The following is a 25126-nucleotide window of genomic DNA, read 5'->3' as shown; positions in this document are numbered from 1 at the left end:
GGAGCACAATTTCAAATATAGTCCATATGCTTAAGCCATAAAGGAAATCTCAATAAATTTTAAGGAATCAGTGTACTCCAACCATAATGTAATAAAATTAGAAATAAATGATGGAAGGATAGCTAAAAATAGAAAAATCTCATACTAAGATATTGACCTTCCTGTCATGTGTACCCAGACTTCTGAAGATTGCTGAAAAAAGTCTGAAAGCCCTGCAGAATGTACCCTCTCACCAGTCACTCCATATTGTCAATAATTCTGTTGCCCTGGTTACTTCATTCTGTCTCTGCACTGATGCTCTAGAATCTTCTCAGCTCCCTTCAAGCTAAACTACACTTCCTCCATTACTTCCTCCATTACTTTCAGCAGATGTCTCCTACTTCTTCATACAGAGAAGGCATTGGGTTAGAACACCTTCAACTTCCTATATGAAACTGCAATCCTACCCACATCTGCACCTATCCTTTCCCCACCCATGACAAATGAAGATGATTCCTTTTCCAGTGCAACTCTCTATCAATTTATGTGTCTCAGTACTCTCCACCCCCTACCACTCCTGCCAACCTTCTCAGGAACCCTAGTCTATCAAATTAAATTTTTCACTTATCTTGTGAGCCTTCCATCAACATCTTTATAAATGTCTTCCTGTGAATTTATTTTTACAGTCTTGAAATGTAATGTCTTACGAGCAAAACATAAACCCAAAAACCATAATGGAAAAGATACATTAAAAGCAGTGGAGGCAAACATTTCTGTTTGGGGAAAAAAACGTTAAGGTAAAAAGACAAACTGCAAAAATAAAACTGCAACATTTATTACAGATGAGGACTTACTTCCTTAATAAACAAAGAGCTTTTATAAATTGATAAGAAAAACAAATACAAAAAGATTAAACATATGAAAGAATACTTAATTTCATACACAATAAAAGAGGTGTGATTTAAAATAACAATGAAATCCTGTCATGACAAAAATCTAAAAGTCTGAGAGTATACAGTATTATCAAAGGTGCAGGGAGACAGGCAGGCTTATAAATGGATAAGAATATGAATTGCTATAGTCTTTTTGAGGCAATTTGGCATTGTCTATCAGAATGTAAAGTATATATACCCTTTAATTGAACAATTCCTTTTCTAGAAATTTATCCCACAGGAGCACCCATACATGTACACAGACATATTAGTATATTCATATGATAGAGTACTATACCACCATTAATAGCTATTGAATTGTGGGACACTCATATCGCCTGGATATAGTGTTAAATTAAAAAAAGTACAGACCAGTGTGTATCCTGTGGTCCCACTATATAAAAATGAAATGAAGTTTTCTGGAGGGCTCCACAAAGAAACTGTCAACAATGAATGCATCTGGAAAGGGAATGGAGGTGGTAAGAGGGACTTAATTTTAATTGCGTACTCCTTTACACTGTTTTAATTTGTTACCAAGTATATGTGGGTTTTCTCATTAAAAAGGATGATTTAGAGAAGAGCAGATATGCTTCTGCCAGAGGACCCATGAGCCATAGCACAAGAAGAATAAAAGAATAAAAAAGGAATTAGGTACAAAGAGGATAGGACTGGAGAGGAGACATCAACTGACTAGAGAGTTTAACAAACTTTGGAAGAAAGAACACAACAAAGAAAGGTTAACCGGGAAAGCTGGGTAGGAAAGGCAGATCGCAGAGTGGCCCTGGAGAAAGGTGCCCTGAGGACAAGCACTAGAGAGGTTGAAAGTCCTGGGAACAAAGAGTCCTGTACAGCAAAAAAGTGGAGCAGGGCAGGGGGGAGTGGACATCTATATATAGAATAGTCACACACAACCACTCCTATCCCCCTCCAACACCGCAGCAGCACCCCAAGAAGACAGGCTGCTAACGCCTAGGCAAAAGACCACGAGCCTCTTCTCAGACCAAAATCAGGTTCATCGAGTTCCACTGTATCAGAGCATCCTCTGGACTACTTGATGGAGCCAACAGACCACAAAGAACACATCTTTCAAAGTTTCCAAAGATTTTTAAACTCTAAATTTCCTATTAAAGTGTGAACTCTAACCCAGAACAGGATCTCTTCAGGTAGGGACAGGGAATTAATCACATTAGTATCCACAGAACACAGAGCAGACACTCAGAAACGAATGTCGATTCAACACCCTAATGAATTACAGGTGATGGTTAAGAAATAACAAATATGTAGATTTCTGAGACAAACTTAAAGGAAATCATGAAATTTGTATATAGACTACACACAGAAACAAAAGGATGAGAGATGTATTATTGTCATAAAAATCTCTTCCCCTCATTCCTGCACTAGGCTTTTGTCAAGTTCCCTGCCTCAGATTTATAACTCATTTGCTAGTTGACTGTTCTTCCCTAACAACAATACTAGTTATTTATTGTAAATGTATTAACAAAAGCCTGAAAAATAGAACAAATATAGTTTGAAGTTGGCAACTAGAAAAATTTTATTGGACCACATGTTTTGAGTTAATCCTGGCATTAATTTGGATATTTTCAAACAGCTATTCATCCTAAAATACATCAGCCTTCTTAATATTTATTACTTTAGCCACTGCCACGCATCAACAGGGGCTTGATAAATGTCTTGAAGTGATGGTGACCTAGTCTGAGGACCATAGGATTCTTAGTGCATTAGAATAAGAGGTCTTTCCATGGCCACTGCAACTTCAGTCAGAGGTCCATCAAATATATCACAAAAAGAGACCTGGTGATATATGGGGGGGTTCAGTGCAAACACCATACTGTTAGGAAAAAAATACCTCAAATGCATGTCTTCTCTTGGGAAGTTATCTTTAAACTCAACTATAATTTCCTCCCTAGTCTCCATTCGATTCCACTTTTCCACAACTGTGCAGCAGCGATGCCCTTTAGGTGAGAATGACCCCACTTCCAGCTCTATCCTCCACAACAAGATGATGGTTTCAGGGGAGAGCTTAGGACCTAAACTATGGATCCTGGGTCCAAACACATATACACATGTTCTTTAACGAAATAACTGTTTTTTAAAGAAAGAACATTTGGGAAAATCTGAAGAAATTTGTGGGCTTCATATTTAGGGTTGCCAGATAAAATACAGGATGCCCAGTTAAATCTGAATTTCTGATTAACATCAAATAATCGTTTAGTATACGTATGTCCCAAATATCACATGGGACATATGCATAGTAAAATACTATTCATTATTCATCTGAAATTCAAGTTTAACCGGACATCCTGTATTTTTATTTGCTAAATCAAGAAACCCTATAAAAGTATTATATTATGTGATAAAAGTATTACATCACCGCTAACTTTCTTGTGTGTGATAATGGTAACATAGTTATGCAGGAAAATATCTTTGTTAGGAAATAGGTAGTGATGTTTTTAGGAGTTAAGTGTTATATTGCTGTAACTTACCTTCAGATGATTAAAGAAAAAATAGAGAAAAGAAGAACACCAATGTGGCAAAATGTTAAATTAACCCTTAGTGGATTTAAGTGTACTGTTGAAATTTTTCAAAATAAAAAGTTGAGGAAAAAAAATAAAAAAGATTTTGATAAGGTGATTAATTATCATATTACTTTTACTTTTGAATTCAATCTAAAATCATTCCAAAAGTATCTGCATATTTGCATTTTAGACAACTGCTTTCAAAATGGTTAGCCAAACTATTCTTTTAACTGTTGCAGAGTAAACATTTGCCATCCATTATTCCAAATATTTTGATTGAATCATTGTAACGTTATCCTTTGTTCCTTATATTAAAATTCTAGTGTTAAAAAATAATCCTCATTAAAGTTATAAATTAAAATAGCATGTCCTCCACCTGCTACTCTGGCAGGATTTCCATTAGGACAAATAGATAACAGGGGTGGTCCTGTTAAAATAAAAAGAGTTATTTTCAATTTGTTTAAAATGCAGGAATACCACTTTTCCTGTTTCTCCCCACTCTCCCCACCATTCCATTATCTCCCAAAATGACAGAATCAGAGACAATGATTCCAGCTGGAATGCTGAGCATAATTACATCTTTTAAAAATTAGCATATATCATCCTCAATATAGACTACTTTTTGATAAAAATGTATATCATTCAGGTTTCTAAGATCTTATAAAACTAAAAACTGAACTGTATGTTAGCACCCATAAATTCTCTATAAATAAAATCTTTTTTTAAATACCTTCAGCAGATTTGCAAGAGAACCCTCTTAACCTAAAATACACTAATTTGTTCAGTTTACTAGTATAATTAAGCCTATTTAAGTATCTAAATAACTTGCAAGTGTGTGTGTGTGTGTGTGTGTGTGTGTGTGTGTGTGTGTGAGCTTAAACCTCTAAATCAACCAGCTTAAGAAATGGCTTGCCTTCTGATTATAACAGAATTTGAAGGTGCAAATTACTTTTTAATGTCTCATGCATTCAAGCAACAAGCATGTATAAGTGCCTGTATGTGCCACTGGGAGACAAATGTCAGGAGACAATTTCTTCAGCGAATCCTTCCATGTTCACTTACTCCTGATAATCTGATTCTGGACCAGCTTAGGTGAAGCTATGCTAGGTGTGATCTACTGCAATCCACCACTGGATGTCCAGGACATAAGCATAATACTCAAACCAATGAAGAGTTCATCAAAAGAAAAATGTGGAAAGTACCCACTGGTCTGAACCTGGTTGAGGTTCTGAATTTGAAGAATTCAAGTGGCCTTCCAGGCTTCGTCTGGATTAACAAAGAAATGACACTAAAGAGAGAATGAGACCACAAACACAGCCTCAGAGAGGCAAATAGACATAGGAACCTACACTCTCACACAGACACATAAACAGGCTAACAGCCACCAGGACAACTACCTTCAGAATCAGCAGAGAATTATTTTGTGACTCTTCAGTGATGAAGAATAACTGAAAAGATGCCTTCCTAGAGAATCTTCAAGAACAGTAACTGTAAAGGCAACTGGTGAGTTCACTAGAGACATCTCTTAACTTCAAGCTTAAATAGATTTATGGAATCATAACTGAAAAGAAGGAAAATCTACACAATTCAGAACTAGGTTAATTGACTAGTGACTTCATGAGAAGAATGAAACCACCAGAACATAAAACCTATTATGTGCCATGGCTTTTCCAAATACAACAATGCCATCTGAAAAGAGCCTTTTTCACTCTCCTCTACTCAGATTCTCACTCTTGCTACCATGTTTTCCTCCCTAATTCTTCTTCCAAACCAAAATCCTGTTGCCGGTGGATCCAAGTGGACAGTTCTTAAAACAAATCTCTGTTTTCCTACTCCCTAAATACTTTCTGCCAAGAGATTTTTCTAGCCTACTGACTATCCACCAAGAGGTTTTCCTGATTTTCTCTCTATGGGCTGAATTTTCCACTACCATCCCCATATCCTGAAAATAACAGAGAATTATCATTAGAGTTGATTCAATATTCACACAACCTACTACTGAACATCCTGAACCTGACCAAAAACTTGAGACATTTTTGTCTCTCTTCAAAGTAATTTTCAATTCTCAGTAGTTTCAAAAACTATTACTTAAGTTATATCCTTTACACAAATGAAAGCTTTATATAATAATTCTCAGAAGAGTTTTATAAAGTTTATTTAAATTTTAATCTTATTGAGTGCATTATTTACATTTTATTATTCTCCCTAGATAGTAAACAGTACATTTAATCTAATTAATGGTCCATTATTACAGGTATAATACTGAATTTATGTAATACTGAAACTATTCCATGACAGATCAGAAATTAGACACATTTGAAATGTCAAAGCCATTCTATATGCCAAGAGCAGTATCTTATTTTAATTATAAGACAAATGTAAAAATAAATATATTCACATCTGTATCCTTGGCTTCCAGTATGGAGCCTAGCACACAGTGAGGACCAAACTCTCTTTTGGTTGAAATGTATTTATGTATAATAACTCAGGGTCCTTGGTAAGTGAAGAAATACATTTCCTAGCTAAGCATGATAGATGTTTCCAGAAATCTAAAAATCATTTACTTTTCCCTGCTACACAATGGAGCTGCTTTGCCCAGTACCCTCTCTGGGGATGTATTAATTCTCCTTTAGACGACAAGAAGATACTGGCTAATTATCCCAGTACATGAAATGAGCACATTACCTAGAGAAGACAAAACATTACCATATATGAGATAAGATTAAATCCAATATTATATGGAGACATAACTACACATCATACATAGAACTCACAAACATCTAGCATTCACGAAAAAGATTTAAGGCCAAGAAAATTCAGCTTATGAAACTTCAGAAAAAGGAAAAAAATTCCATTGCTAAAATCTTTAAGATATTTCCTATGTCTGCCTTTCTGAGCACTGTGCTAATAATTCCCTTTCCTCAGTCTATTTGTAAGAGGGAAATGCTGACTAGTAGAGTCTAAAATTATATTATCAAAAATGTTGCATTTTCCTCAACATGATAAAAAAAAAACTAACCTGCTGAAATATCTCATAATTACACTAAAAAATATTTTTACTATGGAATATTATAAACAGGCTAACTTGGAGAAAATATTGGAACACCTGGTTACCTACCACCAAGCTCTATCAAATCTTTACATTTTGACATATTTATTCCAACATTTAAGTAATAAAATATTAGGTACAATTGAAACCCCCTTAGTGCCTTTCTTCTGCAAAGTTAACAATCCTGATTTTGAAGTTTATCATCCCTATACTATGCGACATTCCATTTTAGAAATACATTTTGATTTATTTATCCATTTTTGTGGTATCTGCTGTTATCCCTCCAAAACAGACTCTTTGCCCATTTTTCTACTGGTTTGCTTAATTTTTTTTCTATTATTTGGTAGAAGTTTTTATATATTCTAGGTAGCAATCTATATATAGTCAATTATTTTTAATACAAATTTTCTCCCAGTCTGCAGTCTGTGGTGTACCTTTTCACTTTTTCTATGGTGCTTTCTCTTGACTAGAGTTTTAAATTTTAGTATAGTTAAATGTATCCATCTTTACTTTTATAATTCACGCTGTTATATCTTGAATAAGAAACGCTATCTTTTCCCATGTACTTATATCCTTCTATATTTTCTTCAAGAAATTTTAAAGCTTTACTTTAAATTTAGAACATTAATAGTATATGATTTATTTTCTGTTTAGAGAGGTAGGTACTTAATTTTATTTTATTTTCAACATAGATAATTAATTGTCTCATCTCTATTTATTGAATAAGTCTATCTTTTCTATGATTTTCATTACCAACTCAATCATATAGCAAGTTTCCATATATCTTCTAGATTTTTTGTTTTGTTCCATTTCTCTGTTTGCCTATATAATAGAACAGCAAATAAAATAGTTCACCTGACTACAGGCAGACATATATAAAGGGAAGTAATGGGAGATTCGATTGGAAAGCTCGACTAAGTACAGTTCAAACAGAACCTTGAATACAATTAATGGTCCCCTAACAGCCCTCAAATCTCATTAGGTAGCAGTCTATCCAGAGTAGGGTCAAATTATGGCCTGTGGGCCAAACGCTGACTGATACCTGTTTTTGTAAATATATATTTATTGGAATACATTTATTTATGTATTGTCCGGGGCTGCTTTGATTAAAACTACAATGACAGAACTGAGTAGCTGTGACAGAGATCATACGGCTCTCAAAGCCTAAAGAGATATCCTATGAGGTCTTTTACAGAAAATACTTGCTGACTCATGATACAAAGACCTCACTATAATTTCAACATAGGTACAGTTCAAACAGAACCTTGAATACAATTAATGGTACCCTAACAGCCCTCAAATCTCATTCCAATAAATATATATTTACAATTTATAATTTCAACATAGGTTCCATGGTACTGATGCCTTCCTATGGCCTACGTAATTCTGCTGCCATAAGCAAAATAGTCAGCTCTGGTTGAAAATGACAGATAAAATTCTAATCTTAAATATTATAAAATAGGGGCATAGCCCTTTTTGTTAGGTAGCTAGTCAGACATGAATGACAGGATGAACAAAGGAATAGGGGCCCAGCTTAGAGTCGGCCCGAAGAACAACCCAATGGTAGTAGAATTCTGGGTACACACATATGCACTAGGCAAAAAGTTACATATAGCAGCCCAGTGTCAATCAAAATGACCTTACTTGTCGATCACCTAGAAATGCCTTTGGAACCACCCATCACAGCCCAAATATAATGCAGACATTCCCACTTCTGTGTCCTTTTTGCCCCTTTTTGCCCCTTTGTAGTCCTTTTGGACCTTTTGTGTTAGTTATTGTGGTTACAGTACTGAGACATAAGCCTTGGTGCATACTTTGTCTTTCTAAAATATACTTTTAATAAATCTTTTCTAAATCTCACTGACCTGTAATTCTTCACTGCGTCAGTGAGGAAGAACTGAGGAAAATGCTAACTACACTTCTGCACTGTCTTTATCCCTTTCCCTCCCCAATCCCAACAATGGGCAACACTGAATTCCCATCAGCTCCGACAGTAACACTTTCTTTAAATTAATTTTAAGGGATTTATTAAAGACATTCTCATCTATGTTAATAGCATAATTTCGCCTGCTGAAACCATAACAAAACTTAAAATATAATTGAATACCCTGGCTAATTATTCTGGAGTCCGAAGCAGACCCACTACACTGTTTCTCGAATTTCAGATTTTAAATGAGTCTTTAGCATGTGTTGGTTTTCAAAAAACAATGTAGTTTGACCCCAATCTCACTTCCCTGCGGGTACTTTCCTAGGGTTAGGACACAATGCTTTTGCTTCAACTTTCATAAAAATTTGAAAAAGAAAAATTCATTTTAAAATATTTCTAGTCTTTAATAAAACTGTAGCTATAAATATTGCCTACTTTTTACTCAATGCTGCTTATGATTTTCTAAAGAACAAAGTTCCAGGAATCAGGGAAGCTTTACCTAACTTCCACTGCTCAACCTACTTTACTTATAGAAAATGCCAATTCTAAGAGAAATGGAAAAAATATGCTCACTGCCTTAGTTGGAGGGGAGAAGGGAGGAACTGAGGGAAAACCAGCAAACTGCCTGGAGGTCTCTCTGAAAAAATCTTGGATAAATAACTGAAGGGATCTTGACAACCAGGCCTCAGACATCTCCTGAGAGAGAAGTCCACAGCCCACATTCCAGGTATTGTACTCACAGCCTCCAGCCACTAGAAGCAAGAACAAGGAAAGCATCAAGACCTTGGATTAGCTGGACTGAAGGCAGGGCAGTTCTTTTCTACGTGCATTGTTCTCAGGAGGTGAGAAAGGTGTCCAAATAAAATACGGTGAGATGTACAAGGAAGTTGGAAATAATTTCTCATAGGGAAAAACTAAAAATTATTTTGTGGCAAGCAGGAGAAAAAGAAAAGGAATTTTGTGCCTCCCTACCCAATTCCCAAATCTCTTGGGCCACAATGTCTCCTCCCAAAAGATGAAAAAACCTGGCAGCCTGATTAATGGAAACAGATTTTTCAGAGTAGCTCCACACTATTTAATTCTCTCCCTTCCTGACTCCAGAAATGCTTGATTTGGCTGTGTAAAAGTAATTCTAATTATAGTGATTTACATGAACTACTTACCATTTATGCCTAATTACCCCACAGCACAATAACAATTATGCATACATTAAATGTGTCAGATTAACCTGGTTGTAAGTCTTATTTGGTAACAAAAGTAAAGGGTTCAAACATGCTCATTCTTCATAGTTGGTTGCTTATATAGCATGGTCATCTGCTCATAACTTTTTCTATTTTTTATTAGCAAAAACCTTGTTACACAGGTAGGTGAAAGCGGCCAAATAATCTGCCACCAATTATATCTCATTAATTAATAATTCTGGCATTTTGTGAAGAAGGTAACTTTTATTTTAATATTATAGCTTAGCCTTATATAAAATTTCTTAAGAGTACAATGAGAAAAAAATAAGTCCACTATAATGAATATTTAAACATCTGCATTAAAAACAAAATCAAATGTCCATAAAATCATTAATTCTGTTTATCAAAATTAAGAATGCTATAAATAAAGTTCTATCACTAGAAAACCTAATAGCCCAATTTTCCTTCTCAAAAATCAGCATATCAGTGTTTATTTTTTAGACGAACTAGGTCTGTGGCACCTTTACAATCTTCAAAATCTAAAGTTTTTATAGATATTTTACTCAAATTATATTAGATAATTGAGTCTTTTTCAATGTTAAAGATTTAACAAACTTCAGAAACTACAGGACAAATACTACCACAAAGATATGTTGATCTATCAACTAAACATTTACTCACATATGCATTAGGATTTAACAAATATAAGCTTCCATTAGAAACATGTGAAACTACTGGACATGTCAAATCTCCTAGTTCCATAAGATTATAAGTATACAATAAAACCAGCGTTTGACTCATCATAGCCAATTGAGATATCAAAGGTGGAAGCATGAGAAAACACCCCTAAGAAGAGCCAAACAATAATTTTGGGGGGAAGAGGGCTCATGGGTTTTATTTTGCCAAAAAGTAATTTTAAGGGGAGCGGGGGTTGTGGGGGGAACTCTGCTGAATTGGCAATCAGATAAGTTAATGATTAAAGAATACTTTTGAGTGGACAGAAGTTCACCAGTCACAGTAAGATGAGACCAGAGATGATGCAGAGTGGGGAGGAGGGGAAAAAAAAAACCACTATATTTCCCAAAGCGAAAAAACTAGAAAGGGAACAAGATACAACATTCATGAGCGTAATTTAACTCTCAGATAACCAAAAACTCCAGTTAAGTAAAACATCTTGTTTCCTGGCTATGACACATAACCAAGTTGTTATTTTATTTGGAAAGCCACCTGTATTGCAAACTATAATTAGGTATGCAGTACATAAGCAGTCTACATTTTCCAAACTATTTAGTTCTTTACTCACCTAAAACTTTTGGAAATATGGGGGAAAGAGGAAAGGCTAGCCATCAAAAAGGATAATTCATTATTTCCTATAACTATTGCACTGTACTGGCCAATCATAGAGGGCACTACAATTACAGCCCACTTCCGAGGGAAATTGCCATGCTCAAAGGAGTCCCAGATGGAACCTTATGCAGAGATCCAATCTTTATGCTGGCTAGTGGCATCTGAAAAAGCCGGTATTAAGGCACTGCCCAAACGATGATGAAGTGATTGGTTGGCCTATTGGATTCTTACTCAAGAGTTTAAACCACAGATACAGAGAGAGAATTTAGAAGTCAGTGGAATGACTAGAAGTGAAAATGGATATGGGGGAAAAGGAACAGAAAAGGGATTACATGAACGAAAGAGCACTGGAGTGAGAATCATCTGGTACCTGCTACTACTGCCTGTCAAGTCATCAAAGCTTTCAGAGCCACTAATGCTGCCAGCTCAAGCTTCCTGAGGTCTGCCTATGTAATGGAAATGTCCTTCATTGCTATTTGCATAGGTAGTCTTATTCTATATCTCCATTTCTTTCTGTAACCTAAATGAATCTCTATTCCTTTGAACCAAAAGATGTTAACACAATGCCTTTTTCTTTATATAAAAATAAAACTATTTAATTATATTCTCATTCTTTTTAAAAAGTAAAATTACTTTCAGTAGAGTTTTTAAACAAAGTACTATTAACACATATTATACAGTACTTTTCTTCTAAAGACATAATAAACAAATATTCATGTATGAAAGTGAAGGGAGGTGATTTGGTCAATTAAAGGAAAACTAGTTTCTTAGATTAAACCATATTCTAACTCTTATTACTATTAATGTTCCTCATAATTTGAATATGACACCACTGATGTCACTGACTTCTATAATGAGATAAGGAATGGGAGTTTTCCTGTCATCTCAGAATTTCAGTAAAAGCTCAAAGTCAAGGACAAAGGGAGACAAGCTCTCCTATACTCTGAAGACAGGCACTAGTCATATCCATGCAGAGATTACTTAAAAAGAAAAAACAGCAAAAATAGTCTTAAAATCAAAGTGGAACTGAACTGATCAAGGTAGAAAGTTGTTAGCCAGGTAAGAAATGCTGTGGCATTTCCCCTAGATACAACCTCATGCCAAGTTCATGGATTCCCCAAGAGAAGCATCTAAAGAGATGAGGACTGAGTATAGAATGAGATGGGTATCCCCTTCCCCAGGTGGATGCTTACCTAAGTGAGGATGTCCTCAGGCAGCTACAAAAGCAGAGTATGGAAGAGTTCATGTAATAACATGATGTGTATCCCCAGGATCATGGGAGTGTATAGGATAAAGACAGAAACTGGTGCCTGCTTCTTATCTGCACAAGTCCAAGGGCAAGGGTTAGAGAAAGATGTTATACTTCTTGTGGCCTAAGTGGACACCATAAAAAGTGACCTGGCTAGAGCTGTCCTGAAAGGATCCCACCCAAGAAGGCCAAGTACAAAAGCAAGGGGGTCCCAGGAGAATACAGTGGCATGAGGCATTCCCCTACAGTCATAAGATATCTGAATGAAGCAGTGGGGAGATCCTGAGGGCAGTCTTGAAGATCCACCAATGTGTCTCAACAAAGAGCTAGCATGTCAGCATCTACCACACCAAAGGCCCTTAACTGGTCACTTAAGACTGTTGTTTCTCTCTAATCTTCCATCCCTCTCATTCTGACCCTAGAGAAGCCAGGCAAACAGGAAAAGGAGGAGGAGAGAGAGGAGAAGAATAAATCATCCCCCTTCTCTACTGCTGATCCTGGGCCTCGCCTGAGCAAGAGAAAGGGGAAAGCTTTGAATTGCACAGAGATTTTCATTTTGACTGGACAGCATCAATTATTACCTAATGTGAATCCCTCCGAGGTAAAAGAAAACTGTGGAACATCAAGAAGTCAGGTATGAGGATCTAACAGAGCTTATTTAAAGGTACTAGTAGGAAATGTTCAAGTTGTTTCATGACTGTACCCAACTACATTTAATCCATTTTATAAAATGCTTACACTTTTAACTGTTCAATCTTTAATACCACACAAACCTCACCTTTGAGAAAAGGCCTTCTGCCTCTACACTGTATCCTTTAAGGTCCTCGTGTAATTTCTGCAAACACTGTATGACTCTTCTTTGATGTTCATCGTCCTTTAGCTCATGAGATTTGATCAGAAAGTCATAGTGATCCAGAGGTCCATGGCAAACAGCCATAGCTTTCAAATAAGCCTCTGTAGCCGCAGTTGGAGGCATACTCTCAGGTGTCTGAACTGTATAGGCTATAAACAAAAATATATACAAAATTTTAGACTTCTTAAAATTAAGACATTTCATAGTACTCTACATATGTTTCTTAACTCTCACATTAAAATCTTTAACCAATTATGAATGTATATATTTGATTAGTTACAGTAAATATCATTTTTATAAAAATATAAAACAATTTTGTACAATATATTTATAATTATCTCATTTTAATAAAAGAGAAACCATATCCATAAGCTTTAATTGTAACTCCTCTTACAGTAAGCTTAACCTGCTATAGAGTCTCTGCTTTGCCTCCATTGAATTAAATAAGCCACTTGGGTTCATCAGATCTTCCCCACAGCAGAGCTGGTGCCTTTCTTTGAGTTAGGCCTAATTCTGGTTCTTGAGTACCAAGGCAGAGACGTAGAGACTAGCCACAAATGGTTTTCTACTGCCCCTTTATTTTCTATCCAAAACCACACAGCATTCAGACATTACCACATGTCCCTAACACAGGGCTCGTAAAACCCCTGGAATTTCCTGAGGGATAGGAGTATCTCTTGATATCTCATCACACCTGAGTTATGCCAATGAGGTAACTTAGGGTGGGGCCCCAAGATAGCTTCAGAACAGGACTGGTCCCCAGAAAGACCAAGTGTTGAGGGGGTTGGAACTTTCAGCCCCACCACCCACCTCTAGAGACAAGAGGGGAAGCTGGAGATTAAACTCTATAAACACTCTTGAACAACGAGGTTTAGAAAGCTTCTGAGTTGATGAACACGAAGTGCTGGGAAGGAGGGGCACCATGAGAGGTGGAAGCTCCCATCCTTGCCCTGTGCTTCTCTTCCATTTGGCTATTACTGAATTGTATCACTTATAATAAACTGGTAAACATAAATAAAGTGTTTTTCTGAGTTCTGTGAGACATTTCTAGCAAATTATCAAACCTGGGGGGGGCGGGTTGTGGGAACCCCTGAATTTGTAGTTGGCCATACAGAAGTGTGGGTAGCCTGGGTAGACCATGTGCAGCTGGAGTGTGAAATACGGCCAGTCCTGTGGAATTGAGCCCTTTCATTTGTAAAATCTGATGCTACAACTCAGGTAGTGTCAGAATCTAACTGAATTGTTAGATACCCATTGGTGATGGAGGATTTGAGAATCTCACAACCAGAGAAAATACTCTTTTTCACCCTCTCCTTTAATTTTCTGGAGTCAAACAGATAAGAAACCCAAGAGTAATACTAATTTCCTTCCCCTCCATCCCACAACCCCTCTCCCCAACCCTCAACCAGGTTCTCAACCAATCAAAGCTACTAAATTTTACATCCACATACTCTTAAATCCATTCCCTCCTCTCCCCATCATACTCCCCATCACCCCAGCTGGGGCTCTCATTACCTCTGGCTTAGCCTCCCTCCCTCTGACCACCTTCTGTCCCAAATTTACCACTACCACAATTTCTAAAATATCTTTCATCGACTACAGAGCTAATATTTTTAAAATCTAAATGTAGTTTTATCAATAATTAGCTTGAAATTCAGCTCACTGTAGTCATCAAACATAATTTTAACAGCAGCACCTATTTTACATACAAAACCTTCCATGGAATCCTAAACTTATTAAAGAGACAAGTGAGAAAAAGTCTATCCTCTTCATATCTCTTTTATTCCCACACCCATACCACCCCCATTTCCAAAGCAGTCCCTGAAGCCATCTCTCTACCTCAATGGATCATATTAAATATGAATAATGTACATAAAAGAGTTAACACAGCAGGCCTGAGACTACTATCCTTATAAAGGCCTGCTTGCAAGGTGGGCTTTTGGCTGGGAACTTAAACTCCAAAAAGGTTCTCACCATTCCCAGAAATGTTAAGAATAATTCACTGTGCCTAAATATTTGTACCATGTGCAAGCAATGTGGTCCATGCTAAACCCCTAGTTTCCTTCTACAAATTTAGAATTTTGGCACATGCTAAGTAGAGAGGACTATGTTCTCACCCCCTAACCCTAAGCATTGAGTCTCTAATGAGCTTCCCTAACAGATACCTGTTGTCACAGCTGGTTGCTGGAGGAATTAACTATGTTCTATGTGACCCCAATGGGAGAAGGCTCTTGGATGCTTGCCGCCTTTTCTCCAGATTTTGCCCTACATGTCTCTCTTTGTTGATTGTGCTTTGTATCTTTTAACTATAAGAAATCATCACTACGAATGCAACTATACGCTGAGCCCTGTGAGTCCTCCTAGCAAATCACCAAACCTAGGGGTAGTCTTAGGGATCCCCAACAAATATAGTATTCTCATTCTAGGGTTCAAGGAATCTACAATAGGGACCCAGCCTGCATTTCTAGACCACTTTCCCTCTCTCTAAAATGCATCCAATAATAGAAGAAATGATTCAGTACCTATCACATGTAATGGGTAATGTAATGGGAAATAGAGAATATCAGTGTTTTTTTTTTTAAGAGAGGTAGAAAGACAAAAAAAATTGCAACAGTAGTGTATAGAGATTAACTGGCAATAGAAAATAAAATTAATTGGGGTATAGAGAAAACTGGTTATGAAATTGATTATTCTAAGTGGGAGATAATAAAGGCCCAAATTAGAATAGCAGAAATCAAGATTATTTTTTTATTACAAGTTACTCGCATCACCCATGAAGTTGAGTAGTATTATTTCAAAGTGGACTTGGATCAGTTATAAATGTATATCACAAACTCCAGAGCAACCACTAAAAAAAAAAAGGATAACTGATATGCTAAGAAGAGAAAATAAAATCATATAAAATGTTCAATTAAAACCACAAAATGGAAAAAGAGTAGAAGACAAAAGTAGGAACAAAGAACAAGGGCAACAAATAGAAAACAGACAACAAATATGGTATGTATTAATCTAAGCATATCAATAATTAACAATGAAAATCAACGGTATAAATGCACTAATTAAAAGGCAAATTGTAGATCAAAACATAAGATCCAACTATATGTTAGCTACCAAAAAAAACCCACTTTAAATACAAAGACACATATAAATTAAGTGCATAGAGAAAATATGCTAATGCTAATAGAAAGCAAGAGTAGCTATATTAATTTCATACAGAGCAGACTTCAAAACAAGGAAAGTTATCAAAGGTAAAGAAGGACATTATATAATGATAACAGAGTCAATTCTCCAAGAAGACATAATGATCCTTAATGCATACGCACCTAACCACAGACCATCAAACTAAACTACGTAAGGCAAAAACTGATAGAACTGTAAGGAAAAATAGATAAATCCACTATCATAGTTGGAGATTTCAACACCCCTCTAGCAAAGCAGACAGATACAGCAGACAGAAAATCAATAAGGACATAATTGACCTCAATACTGAACACCATCAATAAACTAGCTATAATTAACATCTATAGAATACTTTATCCAACAACAGCAGAATATACATTCTTCTCAAGTTCACATAGAACATTCACCACCAATATCAGACAGACCAGATTCTGGGCTATAAAACACATTGTAACAAAGTTAAAAGCACAGAAATCATATAATGTCTGCTCTCAGACCACAATGGAATTAAATCAGAAATCAATAACAATAAAGACACCTGGAAAATTCTAAAATATGCAGAGGTTAAACAACACTATAAAATAGCATAAGGGTCAAAAAAAGAAACCTCAAAATATTTTAAACTAAATGAAAATGAAAACATGAAATATCAAAATTTGTGGGGATGTAGGAAAAGCAGTGCTTAGAGGGAAATTTACAGCACTAAATGCATATATAAGAAAAGCTAGATCAAAAATCAATCATCTAAATTTCCACCTTAGAAAATTAAGGAAAATAAGAGCAAATTAAATCAAAAGTAAATAGAAGAAATAATAATTAGAGCAAAAATCAATGAAACTGAAAATAAGAAATCAATAGAGAAAACCAATGAAACCAAAAGCTGGTTCTTTGAAAAGATCAGTAAAATCAATGAGCCTCTAGCCAGGCTAACTAGAAAAAAAAAGAGAAAGGACATAAATGACTAATATCAGAAATAAAAGAGAGATATCACTATAGATCTCATGGACATAAAAAGAATAATAAAGGAATACTAAGAATGACTCAAACCACAAATTTGATAACCTAGATGAAATGGACAAATTCCTTGAAAGACACAATCTGCCAAAACTTACACAAGAAGAAATAGACAATCTGAATAGGCTTACATCTATTAAAGAAATTGAATCAATAATTTTAACATCTTCCAAAATAGAAAGCATCAATCCCAGATGGGTTCATTGGTAAATTCTACCAAACATTTAAGGAAGAAATTATACCAATACTCTACAATCTCTTTCAGAAGTTCGAAGGAAAAGGAATACTTCCTAATGCATTCTATAAGGCCAGCATTACCCTAATACCAAAATCAGACCAAAACATCACAGGGAAAGAAAACTACAGATCAATATCTCTCATGAACATAGACACAAAAATCCCAACAAAATACTAGCAAATCAAATCCGACAATATACAGAAAGAATTATACACTATAAACAAGTAGGATTTATCCCAGGAATGCAAGGCTGGTTCAAAAATCAATTAATCATTCAAAAATCAATTAATGTAATCAATCACATCAAGAAGGTAAGGAAAAGCCAGATGATCATATCAACAGATGCAGAAAAGACATCAGACAAAATCCAACATCCATCCATGATAAAAAATCTCAGTAAACTGGGAATAGAGGGAACTTCTTCAACTCGATAAAGAATATCTACAAAAAATCTACAGCTAACATTATACTTAATGGTAAGAAACTAGCTTTCCCACTAAGAATAGGAATAAGACAAGGATGTTACCTCTCATCATTCCTTGTTGACATCACACTAGAGGTTCCTACTTAATTCAATAAAACAAGAAAAGGAAATAAAAGATCTAAAGATTGGGAAGGAAGAAATAAAACAATCTTTTTTCAGAAATGACATGTTCGCCCATATAGAAAATCCAAAACAATTGACAAAATAACTCCTGGAACTAATAAGCGATTATAGAAAGCTTCCAGGATACAAGGTTAATATAGAAAAATGGAAATTAAAAACACAATGCCATTTATATTAGTACTCCACAAAAAGTGAAATACTTAGGTTAATAAATAGATTAATAAATCTAATGAAATATATATAAGATCTATTATGAGGAAAACTATAAGACTGATGAACAAAATCAAAGAACTTAAAAATGGAGAGATATTCCATGTTCATGAAAGACTCAATATTGTCAAGATACCAATTCTTCCCAGTCTGATGAATAGACTAAACACAATCCCAATCAAAATTCTAGCAAGTTAATTTGTGGATACTGACAAAACAATTCTAAAATTTAAATAGAGAGGCAAAAGACCTAGAATGCCAACATAATATTGAAGAAGAACAAAACTGGAAGACTGACACTATCCAACTTCAAGATCTACTATAAAGCTACAATAATCAAGACAGTATGGCACAGGCAAAAGAACAGACAAAGAGATCAATGGAACAGAACAGTGAGCCCAGAAATAGACCCACATAAATACAGCCAACTGATCTTTGACAACCAAGCAAAAGCAGTACGATGGAACAAACATAATCTTTTCAACAGATGGTGCTGGAACAACTGGACATCCACATGCAAACAAATGGAAAAATATTCTAGACATAGACCTTTCACCCTCCACAAAAATTAACTCGAAATGAATCACAGACCTAAATGTAAATCATAAAACTATAAAACTCCTAGGATACAACATAGGAGAAACATAGGAGACATAGGAGAAACCTAGATGACCTTGGGTATAGTGATGACTTCCTAGATACAACACCAAAGGCACAGTCCATTAAGGAAATAACTGATAAGCTAAACTTCATTAAAATTAAGAACTTCTTTTCTGCAAAAGGCAGTGTCATGGTCTCATTAGAGGACAAGCCACAGACTGAGAGAAAATATTTGCAAAAGATCCATCTGGTAAAAGGACTCTTCTCCAAAATATACAAAGAAGTCTTAAACTCGCAACAAGAAAATACAATATCCAATTTTATAAATGGACCAAAGACTTTAAAAGACAATTTATGATAAAGAGGGGGCTATAGGGATACATTCCTACAAAGCACAGCTATCAATAATATTTTTTAAAAATGGGCGAAAGCCCTTAATTGACATCTCACCAAAGAAGATATACAGATAACAAAGAAGCATATGAAAAATTCTCCAGATCATAAGTCATCAGGGAAATGCATATTAAAACAACAATGAGATACCACTACATCCCTATTTAAATAACCAAAATCCAGAACACTGACAAATGTTGATGAGAATGTGGAGCAACAGGAACACACACTCATTTCTAGTGGGAATGCAAAATGGTAAAGCCACTTTGGAAGACAATTGATGGTTTCTAAAAAAAACTAAACATATTCTTACCATACTATCCAGCAATCATGCTACTTGGTTTTTACCCAAAGGAGCTGAAAACTCATGTCCACCCAAAAACCTGCTCATGGATGTTTACAGCACCTACCTTTATTCATAATTACCAAAACTTGGAAGCAATCAAGATGTCCTTCAGTAAATAAATGGATAAATAAACTGGTACATCCAGACAATGGAACACTATTCAGCACTAAAAAGAAATGAGCTATCAAGCCATGAAAATACATGGAGAAAACAAATGCATATAACTAAATAAAAGAGCCAATTTGAAAAAGCTACATACGGTAAGGTCATATTTCCAAATTATATGATATTCTGAAAAAGGCAAAACTATGGAGAAAGTAAAAAGATCAGTAGTAAAGGAGGGTGGTAGGGAGGAGAGACGAATAGGGGGAGGATTTTTAGGGCAGTGAAAATACTCTGTATGATATTATAATGATAGATGCATATCATTACACATTTGTCTAAACCCATAGGATGTACACCATCACGAATGACCCCAATGTAAACTATGGACTTTAGTTAATTATGATGTATCAATGTAGGTTCATCAATTATAACAAATGCACCACCCTGGTGGGGGATGTTGATAATGGGGGAGTCTGTGAACGTGGGTGTGGGGGATAGAGGGTATATGGAAATCTCTGTACTGTCTTCTCGCTTTTGCTGTAAACCTAAAACTACTCTAAAAATAATAATAATAATAATGCCTTTAAAAGAGAAAGAGAATCAGTCAGACAAGACACTCAAGGCTGAAAGATTGGCCAGCTTAGGCCTGGATAGCAGCTGTATAAATTGAAACACAAAAGGCTTCTCAAAAGCTGCACTAAATTAAATCTGTCACTACATCAGTGTACACAAATTATGTGATGCTGCTGCTATATTATTTTGATTTGTATTAATTTGTCTTATTGTATTCCAAATGGACAGTGGGAAAATGCCATTCTGAAGATCCACACACTAATCTACACACATAAATGAAAGATTTTAGAGGCCCAAAAAATTCTGTGCTGTTCTAATACCTTAATTTTGTACCTTATTTTACCACTTTCTCCTGAACTTTTAGGAAGATCCCACTGTACATCATAGCCTACATGCTGTAAGATTTAGTCAATATCATGATGTCCTAGAATTTGAAAAATCTATTATTACTTCCTAGATAGTATTTTAACAGTTCTATTTTTCCCCCAGGGCAAAAAAAAAAAAAAAGAGTTCTCCCAGGCTTTCAGTGTAGTTGTGATTACTTTGATTTCCTTCCCATATTTTTTTTTTGAAGTGAACATAACCACAAGATTTGATTGTCTTCATAGTAAAACAAAGGTGAAGCTTAGAATTGAATCACTTGGCCCTTTCTCTTATCTCCTCCGTGTTCAAAATGCTTCCATGTCTTAATGGCTAACAATCTCTAGATCTGCAGTTGGGCTCACTGCATTCAAGCACAATCTCCTTTGTGGTTTTAGCCTTTTTCCAGAAAATTGGTTTAGTCAGCCCAGAACAGTCTCTCTGTTTCCCTTATGACGGGCTTTCCCTGCGCATACGGATATTCCTTGCCCTTCTTGTCCTGTGTCACTTTTGGGGTTTAGTGCTTGCCACACTTCTTACAGGAAGTCCAGCAAGTTTTAGGAACATACACCATGTTTGTTTGCTGGGGCACTATTAGCAGGGAAAGAAGCGATATCCTCCGATTTTTAAGTTTTCATCTTAAAACAGAAGTCTGGAACAAAAAAATTCTTCTGAGTTTTGCAGTCTTGTAGTCTATGCTAATATGCTCTACTTAACAAATCTTACTACATTAATAAATAATAAGCTGCAATGATGTTCTTCTTATTGGCATATGTTTCATATGCACATTAAAGACTGAGAAGCACTATGCTCGAGAATGACTGGGGACTCCTATAGATTATGAGAAAAAGCCTTCCTGCGGAAGTGACATTTCTGTTCCTGAATGCCAAAAGGATTCGGCTCTGAAAAAGATCTGGGATAATATGCCAAGCAGAGGAAAGCTCTGGCAAAAATCCTAAAGTGAAAATGGAAAAAAACTACATATTTCTGAGGAAGAAAAAGATTTTATGTGGCTGATTTAAGCAACCAAGTTGGAATCAGTCACAAGATGATGTTGGAAAGGGAAGCAAGGACCAGTTCACGTAGGGTCTTGTAAGCCATGATAAATACTGTGGGTTTTATCAGCAGGATTAAGAACAAGTAGAAAGCTTTCAGCAGGGATGTGACACAATTTGATTTATCTTTTAAAAGATTCCTCTGCAGAAAAAAAATGGTAGGAATGCAAATTGGATGCAGAAATGGGTGAATATATGGTATGTGAATTATATTTCAAAAGGTTAGTATTATATATATTGTTATATATATAAAGGTTATTTTATATATATATTATATATATGTATTTAAGTGGATACATACAGACCAGTTAGGAAACTATAATAATAGTCCAGTTCAGAGAAGTCTAAAAGTTGAACCAGAGAGTTAGCATTACAAGTGAATTGACCAAGATCATGTAGCTAATAGCAGCAGAAACAATAACCTTTACTGAGTACTTACTAAGTGCTAGGAATTTTTCTAAGTACTTTACATACATTAACTCATTCAATCTTCACAATCACCCTATGAGGTAGGTATTAACATTATTCCTACTTTAAAGCTTAAGAAACTGAGGCGCAGAGGGGCTGAGTAAGTAACCCATCCATGTTCCCACAGCCAGGGAGTGGTAGAGCCAGCATTTGTACCCACAGGTACAGCAGGGAGACAGGATGTTACAGTGGAAAGAGCATGGGCTCTGGAGTCATACCCCCTGGATTCATTTCCTGACTCCACCATTTTGACTCTCAGTCACAGTAATGTTGTTCTCCGTGATACACTGGGCACTAAATCACCATTTTAGGCAAAAATACCTAAGGGAAAGTCAGTTTCTGCCACAGTTTCCCCATCCTCTTCAAAAGGAAACCAGGACAGGAATTCATCCCTTCCTGTGTTTGTACTTTTACACGTCAAATAGGGATACCTGGACTGCTGCATCTTAAGAACATGTTGCTACATGGAAGACAATCATAATCTTGATATATGTTGTGATAGTTAATTTTATGTGTCAACTTGACTAGGCCATGAGGTGCCCAGATGTTTGTTCAAACATTCTGGATATATCTGTGAAGGTGTTTCTGGATAAGCTTAACATTTGAATCAGTAGACTGAGTAGAGCCAATTGCTCTCCAATCAGTCGAAGGCCTAATAGAACAAAAGCCTGACCTCTCCCACCAGTAAGAGAGAACTCCTCCTGCCTGACTGCCTTTAAGCCAGGACATTAGTTTTCTCCTGACTTTGGACACAGACTGAAGCATCTGTTCTTCCTGGGTCTTGACGCTGCCAGCCTTGGACTGGAACTACACTGCGGCCTCCCCTGGTTCTCAGGCCTTCATATGTGGACTGGAACTCCACCACTGACTCTCTTTGGTCTCTGGGTCTCCAGGTTGCTGACTGCAGCTCTTGGGACTTGTCAGCCTCCATAATTTTCTGAGTCCATTCCTTATAATAAATCTTTCTAAATGTATATACATCCTATTGGTTCTGTTTCTCTGCAGATGCATAACATACACATATGTCATAAGCTTAATTGTACTGACACTGTTTCCATAGAACCAAAATATAATAACACGGGGGATATGTAGCCTTTGTGTATGTTGGTGCTTTAAACTGGAATGGATTTCTAGTTTTACACATAGGTAGATATCTTAGAGATATTCTTTGGAGACTTAAGCAAAATGGTGGACCAGACTGTTTCAAAAGAAAGTAAGCATTTTCCCTTTAGAAATGCTATTTTAAAAATCTGCTTCATCCCTAAAGTTTTTTGATTTATGTCAAAAGTGGTACTGCGATAGCCTGGAAGAAAAAGATCTCTATTTAAAAAATATTCCTGGATGTCAGAAACATGGCAGAGTGAGAGACGTCCCCAGACCTCTCCCCTTGAAACAACAATAAGCTGAACATCTAAAACTCAACAAAATACATGCAAACTGCACACTAGCACATCTGAGTGTGCGATCTGCGCATAAGACCTACCACAAGTCAGAACTCCGGGTGTCCGGTGGTGGACTAGGAGAAACAAAGATGCTGCCTCTCGCGGCCGGAGTTCCCTATAGGAGGAGGGGGAGGAGAGGAAGTGAGGTGAGCTCCCTAAACATCCCTGCCTGAGAGAGTTGTGAGCTCCACTCAGCCAGCAGCAGGGCCCAGTCATCAGGGCAGAAGGCAGAGAAATGGGGATGGCAGAGAAACAACAGTTAATTTTTATCAGCAGAGGTTGCAAAGCTGAGGATGAGCCACAGCCCTCATCCCCCAACACAGAGGGCCCCTCCCCCCATAACCTCTGAGACGGAATGCCAAGGAGCCCCAGGGGAATCTGAGCAAACACTACCAAAACTGTCGCTAACACTGACAGGAACTGAGACTGAGGGTAGCGAGCATGATTAAATATCTATACGAAAAAAAGACATTATTAAGACTTTATATAAAGCAGAGATCTGAGAGGCTTAGGGACATTATATAATAAATATTCTTTCTGGAAAAAAAATCAGAATACACTTCCATTAATGCCCAGGCAGAGAAATAATCCATTAAACACCATGAACGACCAAGGGGACAAGGCATCTCAGAAAGAAAGAAAAAAATCTCCAGAAAATAAGCTTACAGACATAGAAATATGCGACTTAAATGAGAGAAAATTCAGGATGGTACTTCTGAAAAAGCTCAATGAGATCCAAAATGAATCATATCAACAATTGCAGGAACTGAAAAAATAACTAGATGAGCAGAATTGAGTTCTTTAGCAAGGAAACTGAAACCCTCAAAAAGAACCGAATAGACTTTCTGTGGAGATAGAGAACACACTGCAAGGGTTGAAAAATGAAATAACAAGCTTCGGAAACAGAGTCTACCAAATGGAGGGAAGGATCAGTGATATCGAAGACAAAAATCTAGAAATAAATCAGAAGGAAGAAGAAAGAAACCGAAAATGAAAAATAATGAAAGAGAAATACAAGAACTACCTGATACCTTCAGGAGAGGAAACGTAAGAATAATAGGAATTTTCAAAAGGGAGGAAAAGGAGCAGGGATTAGAAAGCATTTTCAGGCAAATAGTTGAGAATTTCCCAAATCTAAGGAATGAGCTGGAGATCTGAATTCAAGAAGTCAACAGAATACTCAATTATCTTGACCCAAAAAGGCCTTCACCAAGACATACTGTATTAAAATTAGCAAAATTAACAACAAAGACAGAATTCTTAGGGTAGCCAGGGAAAAGCAGATGGTAACCTATAAAAGAAAACCCATTAGATTATTGTCGGACTTCTCAGCACAAACCTTACAAGCCAGAAAGGAGTGGAATCAAATATTCAAACTATTAAATGAAAGGAACTACCAGACAAGAATAATGTATCCAGCTAAGCTCTCCTTTAGATATGAAGAAGAAATAAAGACCTTTCCAGACATACAAAAATTGAGG

General features: G+C 36.2%; 1 protein-coding gene and 1 pseudogene across 5 annotated transcripts in view; both read right to left on the bottom strand.

The window, feature by feature from the left end:
• AFG1L (AFG1 like ATPase) overlaps nt 1–25126 on the bottom strand; it is a 168560-nt gene that overhangs the window by 112223 nt on the left and 31211 nt on the right. For all 5 annotated transcript variants that reach the window (XM_025042398.1, XM_025042401.1, XM_025042400.1 and 2 more), the window contains exon 2: nt 12980–13203. In XM_025042398.1, the coding sequence (XP_024898166.1) occupies nt 12980–13203 (224 nt within the window). The remainder of the gene's footprint in view (nt 1–12979; nt 13204–25126) is intronic.
• LOC102889966 lies at nt 20946–21254 on the bottom strand (annotated as a pseudogene).

Source organism: Pteropus alecto, unplaced genomic scaffold, assembly GCF_000325575.1.
Source record: "Pteropus alecto unplaced genomic scaffold, ASM32557v1 scaffold79, whole genome shotgun sequence".
Classification (NCBI taxonomy): domain Eukaryota; kingdom Metazoa; phylum Chordata; class Mammalia; order Chiroptera; family Pteropodidae; genus Pteropus; species Pteropus alecto.
The sequence above is the reverse complement of the archived record's forward strand: the minus strand, read 5'-3'. Positions and strand labels throughout refer to the sequence as shown.